Genomic DNA, 20496 nt, shown 5'->3' on the forward strand with positions numbered 1-20496 from the left:
TTGTGCAAGCGCACACACCAACTTTGATCTTAAATTGGATTTGAACCAGTTCTCATTTGGCCTTTGCTGCGCATCATAACTTATCTGACATAGTAATTCTTCTACAGCCTAGTCAGTAAACCACAAATAATCAGAATAGACATGAAGCTGCAGCTGCTTGTTTCACTGAAGAAAATTTAGGGTGCTACACTCATGCATTTGTAGTTTATGGTTCTAGCTCTGTCACTAATCTTTAGCAGTCATGCTGTAATTGCACGCTCTTTTTATTAGTGCCTCCATGGTAATGATGAGTATTATTTTCACTGTATCAGATTTAGATCAAATACCTGAGGGTTTTAGCACAAAAGTGAACATACAGGCACACAAACATGTGGAGGTCGACACACGGGCGCAAATGCTCCCCAACTAAGGCCCCCTGCTCTGCTTCGCTCTGCACTTAGCTCAAGCTCTCCTTCAGACTGCATATTTCTGTTTTTGTTCTGTTTTATTGCAGAGCAGTAAACCCCCTCCATGTCTGGCTCCACAGCCACTGCCCCCTGCAACCTCTTGCTTCATTTTACTCCATTATAGCTGGTTGGACAGAATGGAGAGAGGGGGAGAAAGAGAGAAAAGGAAGGGAAGCAGGGACAGAAAATGCTGCTCTTATCTGTCTTTTTTTTTAATTTTTTTTTTTGTCCAAATGACCTGCATGATCAGCATGTGCTGTGCCAGTGTGCCTGCACATGTGATGTGACAATAAAAAGTGATTTGATTTGATTTGATTTAAAACCAAAAGCAGCCAGTTTGCTCTGGTTCAAGCTGGGCTTTGGAGAAAGGGTTGCAAAGTGACAGCCATGGCAAGTGGAGAAATGAGGAGTTAAAAGAGATCGGGGTGGCTATGTGACATTTTGTGGGTAGCCCTGTGTCCTCCTGTGCTGTGCTGTGTTTTTCCTAAGCCCCTCCCTGACCTTCAGGTCACTGTGTGCCAAGCCACCCAGCACCCAAAGTTCATCAGACTTGAACGATGGAATGCCATCTCCTTGTTGTGACCCTGGTAACAACAACACATAAAAAATTAATGCGGGGTTTGCTTCTTCGTTTGTTTTGATACAGAGAAACCTTAACTTTGGCCTATTTTTCTGTTGCTTACTGGAATTTTTTCCAAATATGTCTTCTGCTTCCTTCCTTTAAGTTCTTGTACAAGTTCAATGGGGAAACTTCTAGACCCATAACCACGCGTTACACACTTTCCCATCCCTTGTGTTCATTTACTGGAGACTTGACCATAACTACTACCTCGTTAACTCTCACCCTAACCTTATTCTAAACTTAAACTGACCTTTCATGCTAAATCTTTATGATTTATGCTATGGGAACTTCCCAAAGCCAAATCTCCTCCATGTGACAGCATGAACAGACTTGTGTCCTCACAACATCAGATCTAAGAGTTTATACACACACACACACACACACACACACACACACACACACACACACACACACACACACACACACACACGTGATATTCCTTTTTCTAATTTAAGAAAGAAAAGCTCCACAGCCTTTTATTGTTTGCGGGTTTCTCCCAAATCATTACGTGGCCTATTTTTCTCACACCACCACATATTCTGTCATTTAGTCTAAGTAGTCAGCTATGCAGCTCTAAATGCTCCAGCCAGAATTGGCACAGCTATAATAAAGTTTCAAGTTCATTTAAAGAAAAAAAGAAAAAGGAAAAAGTCCTTTGACTTGCCAACATGTTCCTCTGCGTGTGATTGTTTCACATTTTGAAATGGTTTTAAAGTTCTTTAAAAAGAAAATTGCCTCATAAAATGCTGTTCGGTATGTTTTACAAAGAGAGCACGAAATTCAAGTCGATCACCTCTCCCTGTTTTGTAAAGATCGAGAGGGTGCGGAGGCTCGTGAAGTATGGGAGAGGAGAGAAAATGGGGGCAAATAAAGAGAGACAATAAACAAGACGTGCTCTAGGAATGTGCAGAGGGGAGGAGGGAGGAATAAGGGGTGGGATTGATCTGATCTGACAGATGTCAAAAAGGTGGAGCGTGGAGACAAATGCAGACACATGGAAGAAGTCTCTACCTCTTAGGTTCTGCACTATCCATCTGTCGATCCCTCGTCTTTCCTTCCTTTCACCCTGCTAATTATTCCCCCCCCCTTTTCCCCCTCTTTCTCTCTAATTCCCAGCCTCCACGCTCTGACCATCCCCCTGTGACGAACCCCGACACGTATACATACACGGGCACAAACGTATTCACTACAGTTACCTTCAGGCTTTGTTTTGGAAAGGCGCTGCGGCGCCCCCGGCTCGGTGATGTCACTTTGTGCGTGTGTGAGAGTTTAGTGGCAGTGGGTGGTTGCTGTCAGTGTGGGGGTTGGTGGGCTCTTCATTGCGGTGGTGTTTGAAAGGGGGCATTGTTCCACAGGTCTCGCTCTGGGCAAATGTTTGCTTGTAAAAGAATGCAGATAAGTCGAGATGTGAGGGCGCTATGAAGATATTCCGCTTTCCGAGACGGGCACATAGTTTAGGTTAACCCCCAATGTGCGCCTCGATTTATAAAAGTCCTCCTCTACCTGATTTCTGTTTACTAGAGCTAGATACTCCTTTTTGTTTTGTTTGTAGCTTTCAAGAGCTTCTTAGATTTACACATCGGGATCACCATGATTATACCTGCCTGGGCTGCTCGGAAAAACCATTCACACTCACAGTGCATAAAGCACAAATCAACGTTCACATTCTTAAACATCAGATTTAACTACGAGACTCTTAAAGGGAAGTGGCAGGCATTTAGACATGTTCTAATTTTCTTCTCTCTCAACAGAGCGGTCTCCTCATCGGCCTATTCTTCAGGCCGGCCTCCCGGCCAACACCACTGTCCACGTAGGAGAGGATGCCCGTTTCGTTTGCAAGGTCTACAGTGATGCGCAACCTCACATCCAGTGGCTAAAACATATCACTCAAAACGGCAGCCGCTACGGCATAGATGGACACCCCTATGTCAGAGTGTTAAAGGTAGGTCGCCTCACGTCCCCTTTTAGATTTTATTTCTGCGTAAACAAAAATCCTTCCCTCCGTTGTGGCGTTCTGCCAGTGACTCCAGGTGAATGTCAGCAGTCATATAAGGAACTGACTCTGTTTTTCCCCTGATGAAGTGCCAGGTTTTATCCGTGGGGATTCCTGCTTTCTCCTCTCTCCTGCAGATCCATATGCAGTAGCTGTAGTCGTGATGTTTGACTAATTCTGCTCATTCATTTGATGTGCGTGTCTAAGAATGTGTGTGTATGTGGATTGCAGCGTTCAGGCATTAACAGCTCAGACGTGGAAGTGCTCACACTCACCAACGTGACAGAAGAAGATGCTGGAGAATATATCTGTAAAGCCTCCAATTATATAGGCGAGGTCAGCCAGTCGGGCTGGCTGACTGTCATCACAGGTAACCTATGAGACCTGACTCACCTACACTCCCTCCCTACCTTCCGGTGTGGTTTCATAGGCTTCGATCCTGACTTGCTGTGCTGTGGTGGTCCTGCTGGTGGTCCCTTGGTTGTCCTGGTATCACAGTCCGTTTTCCCCCTTTATGCTGCGCCCTTGTGTAATAGCTGTTCCCCCACCCCCCGTCATTACCTGGGAATGGTGAGACCATGGAAGCACTGGACGAGCCCGCACACCTAGACATCAAAATTGACACAGCTAGCATCTTTTTTCTGTGCGAGCTGTGTCAAGGTGATGCATGGTGTTGCAGTGTTCTCCATGCTCGCTCTGTGTTGTGCATGTGTCTAATGTGTGGTTTAGACTTGCCTTTTCTTAGCAGGTTCTGTGGGTGATGGGAACCTTTTGGGTATTTGTTTCTGGTGCACTTGTTCTGTTTTCCTCATGTATTTGGTGGCATATTGGGTTCCATCTGTGTCCCCTTGTCCTCTCCAGCCCCGAGTGTTCCCAACATCCTTTCCTCTAGATGGAACTGCAACGATGGATACTATCCAGCTCCTCTGATTTCTCTTTTGGTGCTGTGGGGTCTCATTTTTTTCTCTTTCTCTCTCCGTCCTTATTTCTCTCTTTGACTCTTCTACTTTCACCTTCCCTCTTTTCCTCCTCCTCTTCCAGACTGCAGGTGTTAACACCACAGATAAGGAGATAGAAGTTCTCTACTTGCCCAATGTAACATTTGAAGATGCTGGGGAGTATACGTGCTTGGCGGGTAATTCTATTGGGATCTCCTATCACACTGCTTGGTTGACGGTGCTTCCAGGTATATACACCCATGTACTGTCTTCTGTTTCTCTTTTCCCACTCTCATTCTTCTCCAAAAATGATTGGATTGTGTCATTTCAATTATCTCTCTGGAAGGCAAATCCTCCCTCTGGAGTCTAATTCACACAACTCCAATAGCAGATTATGGCTAGGAGCCAGCGCGGCCATCATCCAAGGCAATGCACTGCAAAAAGCAGGGAGAGCTTGTATTCTATAATATGATATGGCCTGGTGAGCTGCTGAATGCTCACAGCAGATGACAGGGTGGTTTGGTGTGCTCCAGCAACAGTTCAAGTACCTGTAGACTCCAAAACGTGGGGAAGGTTTGCCTTTCTTCTGTCGCTCTTGTTTGTCTCCTGCTTCTCGGGGAAAGTCTTTGAGTGCCACAAAAATAGCATTTTTTTCCCCCTTATGCCTCAAGCTGTACTTTACCCCCTTCTGGCTCTGATAATTGGAATCTTTTAAAAACTCTTATTTCTCCCTGAAATAAAGGTTGAAAGTTAAAGCTCAACACTCGCTTCACGTTGGCTTGACTTTCTCAATTATCAGAGCCAAAGCTTTCAACTTCTGCACAGTGAATGTCTTATGCTTGTGTGCATCGTCATTTATCAACATCCTTTTTTTTTAATCCTCTATTTTTGTCCATTGCTGAATGTCCGGGCTGTAATTACACATGCCAAAGGATGAGAAACGTAAAACTCATCGACGAGTTAGTTCCAGGCTAAACGGGTGATTATTGATGCTCAAGTTCCTTTCAAAAAGTACAGTGGGCATTAAATGTGACTGAGAGTAGCTGGCTGTCGGCAGCCCTCAACAGACAGCCAGTATTAAACCATCATTAAGGCTGTAACAAGATAATAGTTTGGGTTTTGTCTGTAAACAATACCGCATAATGATCACAAGCAGGCTATTTCCTCTGGGAGTAATATGCAATATTTATTACACTCAATGAGCTCTATCTGCACGGCTGGCGCCTTTAAGGCTGTAACTCCTCTGTGTGTGAGTGTGTGTGTGTGTGCGCTGTGGTTTTTGGACCAGCAGATACAAAGTAGGCTGAAGAAAGGTTCCTACATGTACAGTAGCTTCACCTCCAGCTGGCTGAAAGGCAGTTTGGTTGGCTGTACTGTACAAAAGCCTTGTTTGTGGTCTGGAGGCTATGCATTATGGAACAGTCTGTTTCTATAGTGTACACACACACACTCAAATATAAACTAAGACCATTTCTGACAGGAAGTTCAGGCGATAGTTCGTTGATGGTGATTACATTTATACATGAGTCACCTCCAGAGCATCTGTCTCTGTGTTTGTCTGTCTGATACCCGTGTTTGTCTGTGCAAATGGAGAGCACGTATGTGAGCAATCCTAGAGAGTGTTCCTTTAACCTTCTTCGCCTGACCTCACCCTCGCTGCCATTTCTCTGTTTTCCTCAGCCCTTGAGAAAACTCCTGAGTCCATTTCCCCAGACTACGTGGAGATCGCAATATACTGCGCGGGCGTCTTCCTCATTGCCTGCATGGTGGGCATTGTGGTGGTGTGCCGCATGAGGAACACTGCAAAGAAGCCCGACTTTGGTGGCCAGCCAGCGGTTCACAAACTGACCAAGCAGATCCCCCTGCGCCGCCAGGTAACAGAAAGTAGATAAAGAGTTCTAAAGGCATCTTACACCTCTAGAGGAGAATAACACACATTGCATACATGCTGAAAACACAAAACATAATAACAGACAGTCTAGATGATATAGTTGTTTTAACTGGGGGTATCAAACTTATCTTACAGGCCAGTTTAATCTCCAGTGGGTTGGATATGCACAGCCAGTGCATAATAATCTATTAAATAAACTTTTAATTACTGGTTCTTTTACAAATCGAACTATAATAATGCACTTTTTTTCCCACATTCAGTCACTTTACTGCATTACAAAGAAACACTCATGCTGCAAGTCAAGCAAATGTGTCAGCATGGCTCATTGCGTTGATCACCTTTCTTTGGTGTGGTCCAGCAGGCCAGGGTTTATTTCTTTGTTAGTAAGAACGTCATAAAACTAATGAGGACTCCAACCTCTGGCTTGCATAAACTTAACCTTGCAACACACAATGCTTCTCCACTAAAATAAATAAATAAGCAGTAAAAAGTCTCCAAATTTGGGACCCTTTCTTTGCAGTTTTCACGCTTCTAGTCCAAGGGGCCAAATGGGATCGTTTTTGTCAGCTGTACCTTTGACAACCCCTGATATAGAGTAATGCTGAAAAAATAAAAGCTGCATAGCAAATAATGAGAGGTGAGGGGAAAAAACATTGTGGCACAATCTGAGCTACATAGTTTTCTCTCCTAATGAAGGTGTTGCCACAATTTAAACAAACAAACAAAAAAACATGCTATTTTTTTGTTTTTTTTATGATAACCATTTCTTTTAAAAGACCAAAGTAAGGCCATGTTGTATAAAGAGCAACAGAGCTCGCAAAGACTTGAGATAAAAAAATGCAGTAATCAGTTTTGTTTCTTTCTCACATGCCTCTCAGGGCTTTCATACATGGTTGATACACTTGTAAATAACACAAAGATTACAACTGATGTGGTATCTTAAAGAATCTACTTCCAGATCTCATTAAGGTGGCGTGCATTTTTGTACAAGTTAGCACTGCTGCCTGAAACTGCAGCCACAGTTTTTCTTTTTTTCACCCTGTGTATGAGCCACAGTTTTCCCTCAAAGGAAAACCAAAAGGTACAAAAAGTGTTGGATTACATTCTGCAGAGAGACTGATTCCTGTGTCAAGGTAAGGTTAGGCTGGAGGGAGGAGAGATGAGCCCTGGAGACGGTGGCGAAGCTGAGCATTTAACACATATTTATCAAAATTACTGTTGCTGCTCAATCAATCATCATTGAAATGTAATCTCCGGCTCTGGGAACGACTTTATCGTAATACCAAAGCCTTAAATGTGGAATTCCCAAATATACTACTTGTGCTGACGCGCCAGAGTTCCCAGCAATGTTGTTATTTTGTAAATAAAGTAGTCAGTCGTACATGCCTCAATTACTCCTCTAGTGATGCCTCAGAGCTCTAACTGATCTGTGAATCCAGACCGCGGTGATCAGCCAATCCCCTTTCATCCTGCAGGTCTCAGCAGACTCGAGTTCTTCCATGAACTCTAGCACGCCTCTGGTGCGCATCACGACACGGCGGAGCTCTGCACACGATGAGCCAATCCCAGAGTACGACCTTCCTGAGGATCCGCGGTGGGAGTTTTCTAGAGACAGGTGAGAAATATTCTTCCTTTTCCTGTCACAGACATTATCCTTCCTACTTACTGGTGTTTTTGTACCCTGAAGAAAGGAAAACCATAACTGATTATTTTTTCCCTCAGAAAAGAATTTGAGATTAGGCTCGTGTCACACAAATAAGAACTCCCTGTTCTTATTTGCATGTCTCACCACTTTACAAAATGCCAAATAGACAATTATGTAAATCAAATTCAGCTCCTGCATAAACCAAAAAACACCTGAAAATGCTGATCTGCTACCCAGTCCTGCTTTCTTTTGAAAGGGGGTATTCAGAAAAACACTAAGGATTCAGAGCCTGTGTGCAGTAATTGTTTGATGGTATGCATAATACTTTTTTGGGGCCGTCTTTGAGCCTCTATCTGATTTGATCTCACCTGCTAAATGATCAGATTAATCATTTTTATAGGTGAAGAGTGCAGACTTTAATGACTAACTGTTAAAGCACAGTTGTGGTAACTGAGATAAAGGGCTGCTGGCTCATCTGTTGGTGCTTTAGTAAAATGACCTGAACTTGGCACGCTGCACACCGCCTCATCATTACAACGACTGCTACGTCACACTCTCGCTCACCCGTAGTGACACACACACATGCTTCTGTTGGGAAGGAGCGAAGCTGTGCTAATTAGTGGTTAGCATTCACAGCTTTCATCTGCATGTTTGGGCTAGGAGTGTTTGCTCGGTTTCATACCAGAGGAATTAGCACCGCTGAGGTTTCGGTTAGTCACAGTAACTACAGCCAGTGATAAGCTTTAGGGTGGATTTAAAAGGACAGCAAAGGTTAGAGCAGTTTAAAGCTGTCTTGAGGCCTTGCGTTTTGAAATGAAAAATGAAAATCCAAAGCTGTTAGTCTGAAAGGAGGCCTGTCTTTTGTTAAAATGAGTTGTTAAAAAAACAGAACTTGGATCATAAATAAAATTTTTTAGCACCAGTCATCAGTGGGGGAAAAACATTTCTGATATCATATTAGACTTTGTGAGTGTGTGCTGCTGAATGGCATTCTGCTGAGGTTTGCTTTTTTTAACACTTAGACCCCCTTTAGATGAAGCAACCATAGTTGTTTTGTCTGGGTTGAATAAATGCATGCCTCTGTTTGAGTCTTTATTCCTTGCTTGCCATCCTACCGCCCGAGGGATCACGTTGGGCTTGCAGAAGGCTTAGGAATGCTAACGTTTGCAGTTTGTGTGCAGGAAAAATAACATTGATTATGTGTGGCTGGAAAGACAGACTGGTTGTCATTGAGTGTGGACAGACAGAGGATTGTGTTACTACATAAGGGCCACAGGCTTTTTTCATGTCCCAGTTTGAATATTTACATAGCCTGTACACTGAGCCTTAAGGTAAGGGCCTCTACTGTCAATCAAATAACAGACAGGAGGCTACACTACCAGCTCAGTGGTCTGATTGGTGCTGCAGCTCTGATGCAAAGTTATGAAAGAGCCTGTGTAAGAATTTCTCCCCCTGATTGATAAATCAGTGTAATAGAGTTTGGACGTTAAATTTAACACCAGATTTTGAAACATGCACCTGTAAGGCAAACTAAAGGAAGAATTCCATCCTTCTGAGGCCAATGTTTTAAGGCTAAAGTAGGCTCTGTGTAATGACTTGAGAAGAGTGTATATTGAAACATGCCAAGAGAGGGTAAACAGTTTAGAAATTAGTGCTCTCCCTGACTTTATCAGACGATTATCGTAGCCACGTCTGCCTTCCTACCTACTGCCCTGGCAGAGGCTGCGGTCGCTGTGCCAATAAAACACTCACACAGACACAATCTGATTTAAACGTAGCAGTCTAGAGAAAAAAACCCCAAAACCGATAGGGTGAGGTTGACAAGCTGGTTCTGTGCCAGGTTTCATTAACGCTCTCTCCCACACTCTAACCTGTTTACTGCAGCACTGTGGGTGAGTCAGTGCACACAAATCAGCCTCATGCATTTGTCTCCCTTTCTGCAGCTAATCAGCTTCCTGTCTATTTTTCCTTCTTGCTTCTCCTTCTGTGGCTGCAGGTTGACCCTGGGCAAACCCCTTGGTGAGGGTTGTTTTGGCCAAGTCGTAATGGCAGAGGCCCTGGGCATCGATAAGGACAAACCCAAGGAGGCTGTAACTGTTGCAGTCAAGATGCTGAAAGGTAAGTGAGTCTCAGTAGCGTTGTGTGTCAGACCGCGGGGATAAGATGTACACTTACTTCATTGTGTCTTCTGAGCAAGGTGAGAACATTTTACAGGTGATTTATGTTCCAGTGAGGGTTCACTAAAGGTGCGTGGTGGAGCCTGGGGCTGTCGTTATTATTCGTTATTGGTGGTTGCTGAGTGACAGCTAGAGGGATGCAGGTTGGGAAGGTAAGGGTTAGGGTGCGGTTACATACCTGACCCCAGAGCAGCAGCTGGCTGGAGCTCAGTCAGCACCCACACAAAGAAGTAAGTCACACTAGCAGCACTGCTGAGATTAATGAAAACAGGAGGAGGGGGCACTGGGTTGGTTTGAGGTTGCGGGGTACGGTGAGATCAGACATGGCAGCAGGCTATTGGGCCGACCTCGACAGTATACGTCTGCTTTTTTAAAACGACTCCAGATACGGTAATGGTGCAGTGGAATGCAGGCAATGCCAGTCTGGCTATTGGGATATCTCCACTTGCTCAATCAGTTCCATGACAAAAGGAGCCTGTGCAGCAGATAATGAATCCAGATTGAACGTCTTTAATTCCTTCTCCTCCCTTGCCCTGGTGCTGAAAGGATGCCTCTGTAGTCATTGTGGGGAGCTTCCCTCGCTGCTGTAACTCGAGCCGACATTGTCTGTCATCCGCACTTAATCAGACGCACCTAAAAAACAGGGTGCTGTCTAAAGGGACAGCTCCTTAGTCCTGAGCCAAAGGGTTAAAGGGGCGTTTGGAATATGGGGTGTGTGTTTTTCAGACCTTCTCTTGGCAACCTTTAATATGTGACTTCTTCTGCTGTTAGATGACGCCACCGAGAAAGACCTGTCTGACCTGGTGTCAGAGATGGAGATGATGAAGATGATCGGCAAACATAAGAACATCATTAACCTTTTGGGGGCCTGTACACAAGATGGTGAGTGCATTGATTGTGAGAATCAGTGTGCATGCATATGCAGATGAGTTTGCTGATTTTCTGTACAATGCCATAAAGGTTTGCCACAGGACCCTTTAGTGTCCTTAAGCACACTTGTTGAGTCCCCATGAAAACAATACTAAAAACCCACTGGCTTACTCTGCTTAGTTAGTCTCAGGGGACAATGTTAAAGTCTTTGAGGTTTCCAGTATAGCTGTCACTAAAAAAGATGATAAAAAGCTACATTGTCATCACATGATAGTCAGTGGTTTGCTCTTCAGTGAGCGTAGTCTCTTTCTGTGCACACGGGCTGTTCAGCTGCATGCAAAGCAACAGGAATCGTCTATTCATATGCAGATTTGTGTTTGGAGCAATTACTGTGAAAAGGAAAAGAAGAAAAAGAATTGGCTATTCTGAGTTTTGGAAATGCACATAACTGTTGAAATGCAGCTCTGCACAGACTGGCTGCTTTAATGCCGTTTCTCACACAGCCCTTCTCAACTGTTTTTGAGCAGAAATTTCCATGAAGCAAGCGCTGGTTTTATGATCTGAATGTTCTGTTTTTCATTAAAATTCACTCTGAATTTTGTCACTTTGTTTCAAAGGGAATAATTCAAGTTCAAACACTTGTTTGGCTCCGTCTCTTGTGCAGGCCCCCTCTATGTCATAGTCGAGTACGCCTCCAAAGGTAACCTCAGGGAGTACCTCCGAGCCCGCCGGCCACCCGGCATGGAATACTCCTACGACATCGCCCGTGTCTCAGACGAACAGCTCACGTTCAAAGATCTGGTCTCCTGCACTTATCAGGTGGCGCGGGGCATGGAGTACCTAGCATCGCAGAAGGTAAGGAGAGGACACGCACAGACACAGACAATGCCCTGTTCTCATATCGATCGCACGCTTGCTGGTTGCCAAAACAGATCTCGGTGCCAGCACACAGAGGGTTTGATGTGCTGTATCCACAAAGGTTTTACGTAGAAGCTTGTATGTGCTTCACTGTGGGAATACTGTCTCCTAAAAACACAACTCTTACCCCGCCTCTCTGCCCAAATCCCTACATTGTCTCTCATTCCACTACAAAAGCCCCTCTGTGTAGAAGAATTGTTAAGTTTTCACAATAGGGGTGCAGCCATGTTGGCCGAAAGCAGCATTACGCTCCCTCTAACTGTTGGAATGTGACAGAGCACGCTGCCTCACACGCACGCACACGCTAAAGTGCATATGTACAACCATACATGTGTCAAGGTATGCGAGGAATCTTTACTGATCCAGGCTTGTTGAAGACTGTGTAGTCGATGTGGCGTCGTGTTATTCAGTCCAGCACTCCCTTTGTGCAGGAGATTTCTGGATGATTTCATGCACCACAGACACTTTAACACCATCCCAAATAAAGCATGCACCTGTTTCCAAGTTGATTTATTTACAGAATGAGGTAATTGTCTTATTCTCATCTTCTCCCTCCCCCCTCTTTTCTCAATCCACATCTCAGTGTATACACAGAGACCTGGCAGCGAGGAACGTCCTGGTCACAGAGAGCAACATCATGAAGATCGCCGACTTCGGCCTGGCCAGGGATGTCCACAACATCGACTACTATAAAAAGACGACCAATGTAAGTACTCTGCGTGTCAGCGGATGCTTTTTGGAGAGCTTCAGCGGGGGATGAGTTCACCCTCCTCTCCTTTTGCTCCAGTTCCTTCCCTTCCCTCATCTTTCTGTTTCACTCCGTTTCCTCCGCTGGTGTCTTGGCAAAAGCTGCAGGTTCCCAGGCGGCCTGTGAATCTAGTGCTTCTGGAGATTCTGCCTGTTTACCCCTCAGTCTCTTGTTCTTTTGGTTTCATCGACACTTATACAATTAGCCCAGAAAAGAGACCGAGCGAGAGGGGAGGGAGCAGCAGCTTAGCCGTAATTGACATCTCCATAGCGGCCCAGTGGTGTCTTTCTTTCCCACCGCAGAACGTTGTTGCCTGCGCATCCTCATTTCATATGCATGATTGCCTTTTCATCGCATGCACAATCACGCTGAGAACTAGCTGACAACAACAACAATATTCGATGATGCTGACGGTGACGAAGATTAGGGCAAGCAAATGCGACAATGATTGAAACGGGACCAATAAAGACAGAGGCATCATTGTAGTGCTGCATTTTTTTTAATATTTCTGTTAATCTTCATTGGTCTGACAGGAATGGGACACTTTACATCAGCCTTTTATTGAATTGCTTCATAATTCTTTATGGAATGAATGAAAACTACAGCAAATTCAGATTTTGTGTATTTAACTTGCTGCCCACCACAGCATCTGTAACTAAAGAATACCTATTTAGTGTCTGAATGATAATATATACTCACCAAGGTCGCCTTGTCAGCTACGCTTAGCTTCCCGGCAAGTGTTTCAATGCTACAGTGATAGACTCTTCTTTATCCGTGACCCTGTTTATCAGCTCTATTGCCCTAACAATGTAAACGTTCCTCAGGGAAATCCATTCTCCCCTAGACAGTCGCTCCTCTAGTGCCTTATTCCCTTGACTACTTCCACATATCAGCTTTTCCAGGAGTAATGAGATCTCCTGGTCATGAGGGATTTGAATTTCTTGCTGATGAAGCAAGAAATTTAGAGCTCGGCAGTCTTTTAAGGGGTACATTTTATTTGACCTCTCACCTGAGTGTGTGTGTGTGTATGTGTGTCCGTCCTCAGGGTCGTCTCCCGGTGAAGTGGATGGCTCCAGAGGCACTCTTCGACCGGGTCTACACACACCAGAGTGATGTGTAAGTATATAACAAAGTGTTTCTGTGTCCCACCACTGTAAATAATCCAAAATCCATTTACTCACATCAGTGGTACATTAAGCTTTATCATAAAGTAAAAGATGCTGTCACAGCTATTTTCTATAGCCTGCAGTCAGAGTGATTGTTTTTCATGGGGTACAGGAACAGAGGGTAGGTGATGGTTTGGGGTTTTTTTGGGGGTTTTTTTTGGTGCAGTGTTGGTGAGTGTTAGGTTGAGGGGGATGACTGGCTGTAGGGGGCCAGTAGTGGCCAGTCTGTGGCAAAAGTGAGGATTTCACGCTAGACTTGGAGCCAATGCCGTGTTACTAATCTGGCCGGCTTCAAAGGGCCTAGAAGGAACCCGGAGCACACCAGCACCTCCTCTTTTCCCCCTCTGATTCACCCCTGCTCCTCCGGCCCTGCTCGGAAGTTTCCCATCTTGTTTGGGCCCCCCATGCACCTCTAAACGCAACAATGCTGCAGCCTCCCTGTGCAGGCCTCATCCTCCCTGCATCCAGCCTCTTTTAACTCCCTGCCATCCCCTCTTCACTTTCCTCTCCTTATTCAGCAACACTTTGAACATGTGGATCATCATTTTGGAGCAGTTCCACGATCAAAATACCCCCCCCCCCCCCCCCCCCCCTTCCCCTACTCTTCTTATTTTCATTCATCTGGTATGTGAATTGCTGACCCGTCTCTGTCTCTCTTTCTTTTTAAGATCAAGAGTACTCATTCTAAAAACAGAACAAAGGGAGCGCGTCCCTCTCTTTTTGGTGTTTGAGTCTTATGTGTTCTGACAGCATTGTTTGAAGCTTCTGCTCCAGACACTGGCGGCAGAAAGTGTATGTGGCAATTAGATAAATGCCTTGCATGCTGACCCCTGGGAAGGGAGGCTTTATGTGTGTGTGTGTGTGTGTGTGTGTGTGTTTCAGTCATACAGCAGTAGCACACTAAATATAGCACTTATCCGTCTAAGCCCTTTGATAGAGAATTTCTTTCCTGTCCGTGCCTCTGTGTATTGTTTGTGCACATAAGGATGTGTAAGTACACATGATGCCCTTCGTGTTCCACAGCAGCAATCAATAACCCTAGGAAGTACAAGGGGGAGGAGCTGAATGGGGGGTGGGGTGCAGTCATGAAGTGGCCACTGTAGTTCTGCTTATTAGCTCACCGCTAATTACGATTCATCACTCACTTTTAGTAATTGGCTTTTTCTCAGAGGTGCAGTTGGAGCGGCGCTTACGCTGGTCGCCAGAATGACAAGCGATCCATACGTGACATCAGATTAAATGAATACATGAATTCCAATTGAACTCGTGTGCTGTTGTTTTGACAAATGGGGACTTTACAGTCCAGCTGTCAGGGCCTCGAGTATTCATATTTGCATACGAATCGCATATTCATTTATTCTCTGGTTTTTGTGCTGCATTCTGTCATCAGAAATTTCAACAATAGAGAACAAAAAAACCCAACTGAATGTTTATTGACTGGTTGTTTTTTAAGTATAGATTCTGCATCTAGTTGGCTGGAGTACATACAGATCCACCTGGCCGCATTCCAGGTCAGGTAAATTGACCCCAAGCGTGTTGCTTTGTTTGGTACGTCATGGCTGACTGCAAGTAGACACAAACTTGTTCTCCCCAACAAGCGCTGAGCGATGGTTACAATCTCAGAAAGGAGAAATGAGTGTGTCAACAAGTGCAGTGATAGAGCAGAGAAGAAACCTGGCTGGCTGGTTGTGTAAACAGATGGAAGATCCTGATAAATGCCCAACCTGCCTCTCTGTGCATACTTGCCTAGTTAGACCACTAACACAGATTGTGGTTGCCTGAATGCATGTGCACACACTGCGTTTTGTCAAATGTGTCTGCACGTTACAATAGCTGCAGCCATTGGGTGAACATGAATCAAGCGTGTTGTCATTGCTCGAATGATTCATTTGAAACGCTCGGTACGCGATGATGACATCAGCAGCATGAAAGCCGATGATGTTAAACAACCGGATGCTGCAATGAGGAAGTAGTTAAAAATTAATAGTCACCAGCCACCTCTGGAGTTCTTTTGTCTTTTCTGGCTCTTTTGTCAATAGTGGGTGGTCCAGCGTTTGTTTTGGTGTGGTGCGATCAGACAATGCGAGTCTGTGCAACTGGCCAGCCGGGAACAAAAGCCATCATTGAGATCGGGGCCAGAGTAGCACTGGCAGTGCGTTTGAACCACGAGTCATTGGACAACAGAAAGAGGGCATTGACACCACGGCTGTCACACTGTTGTAATTTTCTAACCCATAGCCAAGTAAATGTTATGTATGTAAATGATTAGAAGCTTAAGGACATTTGTACTGGTTTGCAAATTCTAGAGCACTATTTACACAGATATATATTTCCTGCTCTAGTCATTCTTAAACACCCTGGTTAACATGTTAATGTGTATATATGTTCATTCTTGTGTTGCCAGCTGGTCATTTGGGGTGCTGATGTGGGAGATCTTCACCCTAGGGGGCTCACCCTACCCTGGCATCCCCGTTGAGGAGCTCTTCAAGTTGCTTAAAGAGGGCCATCGCATGGACAAGCCCGGAAACTGCACCAACGAGCTGTAAGTTTAGCTTTTTTTTTTTTTTTTCTGCGAAAAGCACATATTCTCTAACTGAGCTGCTACCAAAATACACATCACGTCGTGCATCGAGACTGAATGCCAGCCCAGTCTCCCATCAGATCCATGACTACGCGGCTCTGTGTCCACTCAGTCGGGCTTCTGCACAGCTGTGCCTGTCTGCTATCAGTGTCCTCATTCACAATGAGACCTCTGCAGTCAGCAGACAATGGCACAGTTTCTGCGGCGGTGCCACAGCGAGAGGGCTGATGGGGGAATAGCAGAGGCGGATAAACAGAGAGTACACATTATAATATTAAAATAAATCCAAAACACTGAGAGACATGTTTCTAATCAACAGCAGGGCTTCACAATGTGGGGAAAAAAAAAAATGTCAGAGTCTGCAGTTTTTGTTTTTTTTTCTTTGATAATGGAGAAATCTGAGTGAGCAGCTTACTGTATACTTCCCTAAACAATTTGCGGTCCTTGCCTTCATCCCCAGAGTTTTTCTTTTAATAAATTGACCATAATTATCTCTTTTTCAGGTACATGATGATGAAAGATTGCTGGCATGCCATCTCATCCCAGAGACCCACCTTCAAGCAGCTAGTAGAGGATCTGGATCGCATCCTAACCCTGAGCACCAATGAGGTGAGCGCAGGCTTGTCTTCTTGATTTCTGGGTGGTCAGAATTCACACTACATAAACCTTGCTGGCAAATGGGAGTTGAGCATTCCATAGCAATAAAATAATAATGATACAAAAGCTTCTCCATCCAAACCAAATTACGCTCTTGCCAATGCATGCATGTGTCAGAAAAATGTTGCATAAGGATTTTTGTGCATTAGCTGCGCCATTATTGAAATAAGGCCTAAATAGTGACTGAAAAAAAGGGGCCAGATGATTTGATCCAGGCCTAACATAGTTGCTACGGCCAAGTAAAGTTGCCCAATCATCAAATCCATACTTTGCTCCTTATGACGGCCCACTATTTTTTCCATTCCCCTTCCTGTCTCGTGTGATATCCGAGTGCCGACCTGAAAAGAGGCCGTCGATGGAAAGCTGTCAGGACTCGTCTTCTCTGGAGCTCGAGCTTCAGGAATTTATGCCAGCAAAGCCCCACTTTGAGTTTGAACTTTTGAAATGTAATAAAGCGTCTTTTTCTTGCTTTTTTTCCCCCCCTCTCCATCCTTTCCCTTTTACCCCAAACCGCTGGCAGATGTGGAGATCTTTAGTAATATGAGCCTTTTCGTGTTGAGCTGGGAAAATGGAAGCCAGTGCTCATTTTCTACAAAACCCCAAGAACTCTTCCTCCTCACAACTTGTCCCAATAACAGCCATGAAAGACTGGGAGGAAAAAAAAGGGGGGGAAGAAGGCTGCCTCGGCCGACAGAAAAGACCAAAACAACTTCCCAATGCTGGCTAAAGTCAAAAATTAATAACAGCTTTCCATCTTATTTCGTTTTCATTTAGCTGTGCTCTGCCAGTTTCTTTATTTTTTTTCCCAACAATCTTCTAGTACTTATGTCTGGCGCTTCAGTGTCAGACATCAGATCTGTTTGGAGTGAAGTGAGATTGAGGTTTATGCCACATCCCTACCCAAGTTTCCTTCTCTAAATGTATCCTCTTGTCCCCAAATCCTATCCATCTCAAACCACTCTGTGGTGGACGAAAAATGCGTCCAGGTCGGCCCTGCTAGCTTCAAGCTCAGTCAGCAGTCCAACGTTCACTTTATTACCTATTATTCCTGCAAATATTTTCATACAGTATCCAGTTTAAGATTGCATTTTTTTCTGTTTCATTTCATAAGTCCTCCCAGGGTTTGGATAAATACCATAATAAAGGTGATACTCTTCTACTCCACTGCTCTCCCAATGCTCTGGAAAGTCCCTAATCCCGTCGACTGGATTTCAGCACGAAATTTGCGTTCTTGTGTTTGTTCTAGATCTTCTTCCTCTTACGTCTTCGAAACGTTCCTTCCCTTTGTTCTGCGTGTAAGCGATCTCACCCAACCCTCCCTTTCCTCTCTCTGTGTCTGCAGGAGTATCTGGACCTGTGCGCCCCAACAGAGCAGTATTCCCCCAGCTTCCCCGACACTCGGAGCTCCTGCTCCTCCGGCGACGACTCCGTGTTTTCCCACGACCCATTACCGGACGAGCCCTGCCTCCCCAAGTACCAGCACATCAACGGGAATGTCAAAACATGAGCCCTCATCCACCCTCGTCCACCTAGTTTGACCTACCCTAATCCTACCTGTCGGAGTCTTAAAACACGCTCCAAATTTCCTCCACCCGCCCTCCCCATCACCTCCTGTGGCTCCCGGTGGACTAATGGGCCCAGACAGGACTGGGTGGTGGCAGCGCTGCTGTCACACTCTCATACTGCCATACGCTCACACTTTATATATAAATATAGGACATGCTCACATGAGGTCTTAAAGGAGAGGATAGGGACCTTAAAGAAGCCTTTTTGTACTGACTGAATGAAGTGATGTTCCCAAGGGACTCTTCTCCTCTTCCTCTCTTGATATAAACAGAGATTTTTCATTTTGGTTCTCATGTTTATACCCAGAGTGTTTTTTTTTCTCCTTTTTTGCAATCAACAATGTTTGGTGGTCCAATTCCAGTGGCTGGCATCCCAAGACTGTTGTGTACTCCTGGAAGAATGTATGGGTTCATGTGAACTTGTGGAAAAAACAAGGGACCAGAAGAGGACGGCAAATAGGAAATGGACTAAGAGACAGAGCTGCGACTAACAAAACAGAAGAATAGGTGGAGAGCAAATATTAAAAAAAAGCAAAACTTCTGTTTATTTTGTAATATTAATGCATTTCTTTTTCAGTTTTATTGATAAACCTTCCCAACTATCCTGGAGGAAAAAATACACAGTATAATGTATAGTGCTGGGTATATTTGTAAATATATTCAAATATGTATAAAAATATATTATATATTTACAATGAATTATTTTTTGTATGGACTTGGATATAACCCCCACCCTCACCCCGACCGCCCCCTATATGAGTTGAAAGCAGGTGTGCTAACAGGTTATGTGTTCTATGTTTCTCGCCACACACACGCACACACGAATACACACTTTAATACACACAAACACCTGTCTCACACTCACCCAGTAACACAGTCGAGTATTGGCTTTCAGGGACCGAGGTAGCATGTTAATTTATTGACTTTTTTTTTTTTTTTTTTTTAATGAATCAAAAAATATAAAAAATAATATGGAAGAAATTATGACATTAATGATGCTGATAATACATAAATAATCCATTAAAAATGTATGGTAATTTAAAATGATCTTTCAACAGTAACAGGAAAACTATTTTTAGTGGGTTTGAAAGATCCAGGTTTTGTAAGTTTTATATATGAATGTGAATATTAAGTTAAATTTTTCGAAAAACTGTACATTTTATAGTCAGCTAATCCCTTTCTTATGTAGATCTTAATGGCATTTTTATCCAGTCGTTCTTAGCAATGCTTTAGGAAATAAGAAGACTGGATATTTATATATGATTAAAATACATAAGAATTTGGAAACGCATACCAGCAGTCTGCTCCCTCAGTTTGACTAGATATAGGTTTTAAATTTCCGTGACAGAATTGAAAGCTGAAAAACAAAGTGTTAAATCATAAAAGTGGTTTATTTTATTTTATTTTTGTTGTCGTTTTTTTTTTTTTTTTTTTTTTTACTGGACCAACTTTAAGATGTTGTTTTGCAAGTGTTTATGCCACATTTGCGAAATAAATGATGGAAAAAAAGATATCACGACCCAATGTTTGGCTTTTTGAAATGTTTTCAGTGTGAAGTTGATTAGTTTTGCAGCAAGTGGCACTTTGTTTGGTTTTCCTAACACTGCACATTGTGTTGTACAGCTGCACTCTCCTCTGACCTAAATATCTTTTCGCTTTGTATCTGATAAGGGTAGAGTTGATTTAGCTGTTACTACTGGTATGCTTGGATTCTTTGCTTACTATGTAAAGAGAGGAATTTGTTACTCTGTCAGCCATTAAATCACACAAACTGCACAAATGTACAGGGGCTCTATGAACAGGCAGATGACGTTTTTCTGTTTCATTTCTGATAGAAGCTGTCCAGATGCAAAACCTCTGAGCTCATCACAAACTCGGAGTAAACCTGATCAAATTAGATATTGGATTTGTGCCAGTGGTTATACCGGCAGTTTTGTTAATGAATAGGGGACTCCTCATTCTCTTGATAGCTTTCCTCTGCGTCTCTATCCGTCTGACTCTGATCAGCCGAAGAGTCTGTTAGCCTTCTAATGTTCTGATTAGCTAATTGATTTCCATTTTATTCTTATCAGTATAGATTTAAATCAACGGATTCAGTTGTCTGACCTTATTTGATGTAAGATAATCAAAGCTGATCTATTAGCAAGTGTGATTGTTAGTGGCAGATGTGGATTTGGTTGCATTTGGCTAATAGTGGTTAGCTTGCATGCACACACACAGCCGATGGGTTATAGAAAAACCCAGTGAGGCAACAACAGTCAACTATGCTAACAGCTGTT

General features: G+C 43.9%; 1 protein-coding gene across 7 annotated transcripts in view; it reads left to right on the plus strand.

The window, feature by feature from the left end:
* fgfr2 (fibroblast growth factor receptor 2) overlaps positions 1-19486 on the plus strand; it is a 37593-nt gene extending 18107 nt beyond the window's left edge. For 4 of the 7 annotated variants that reach the window (XM_085428686.1, XM_085428692.1, XM_085428693.1 and 1 more), the window contains 12 exons: positions 2820-3010; positions 4103-4247; positions 5680-5879; positions 7366-7505; positions 9532-9653; positions 10484-10594; positions 11247-11437; positions 12084-12206; positions 13294-13364; positions 15819-15956; positions 16499-16604; positions 17995-19486. In XM_085428686.1, the coding sequence (XP_085284812.1) occupies positions 2820-3010; positions 4103-4247; positions 5680-5879; positions 7366-7505; positions 9532-9653; positions 10484-10594; positions 11247-11437; positions 12084-12206; positions 13294-13364; positions 15819-15956; positions 16499-16604; positions 17995-18159 (1703 nt within the window). In that variant the 3' untranslated portion in view covers positions 18160-19486. Of the gene's footprint in view, positions 1-2819; positions 3011-3292; positions 3432-4102; positions 4248-5679; positions 5880-7365; positions 7506-9531; positions 9654-10483; positions 10595-11246; positions 11438-12083; positions 12207-13293; positions 13365-15818; positions 15957-16498; positions 16605-17994 lie in introns of all 7 variants that reach the window. The other 3 variants (XM_085428689.1, XM_085428690.1, XM_085428688.1) reach the window with 3 other exon arrangements.
* Positions 19487-20496: the final 1010 nt, after the last annotated feature.

The sequence above is a fragment of the Rhamphochromis longiceps genome, linkage group LG13, assembly GCF_057381845.1.
Source record: "Rhamphochromis longiceps isolate RC_006_pf linkage group LG13, R_longiceps_female_GT1.1, whole genome shotgun sequence".
Lineage (NCBI taxonomy): Eukaryota > Metazoa > Chordata > Actinopteri > Cichliformes > Cichlidae > Rhamphochromis > Rhamphochromis longiceps.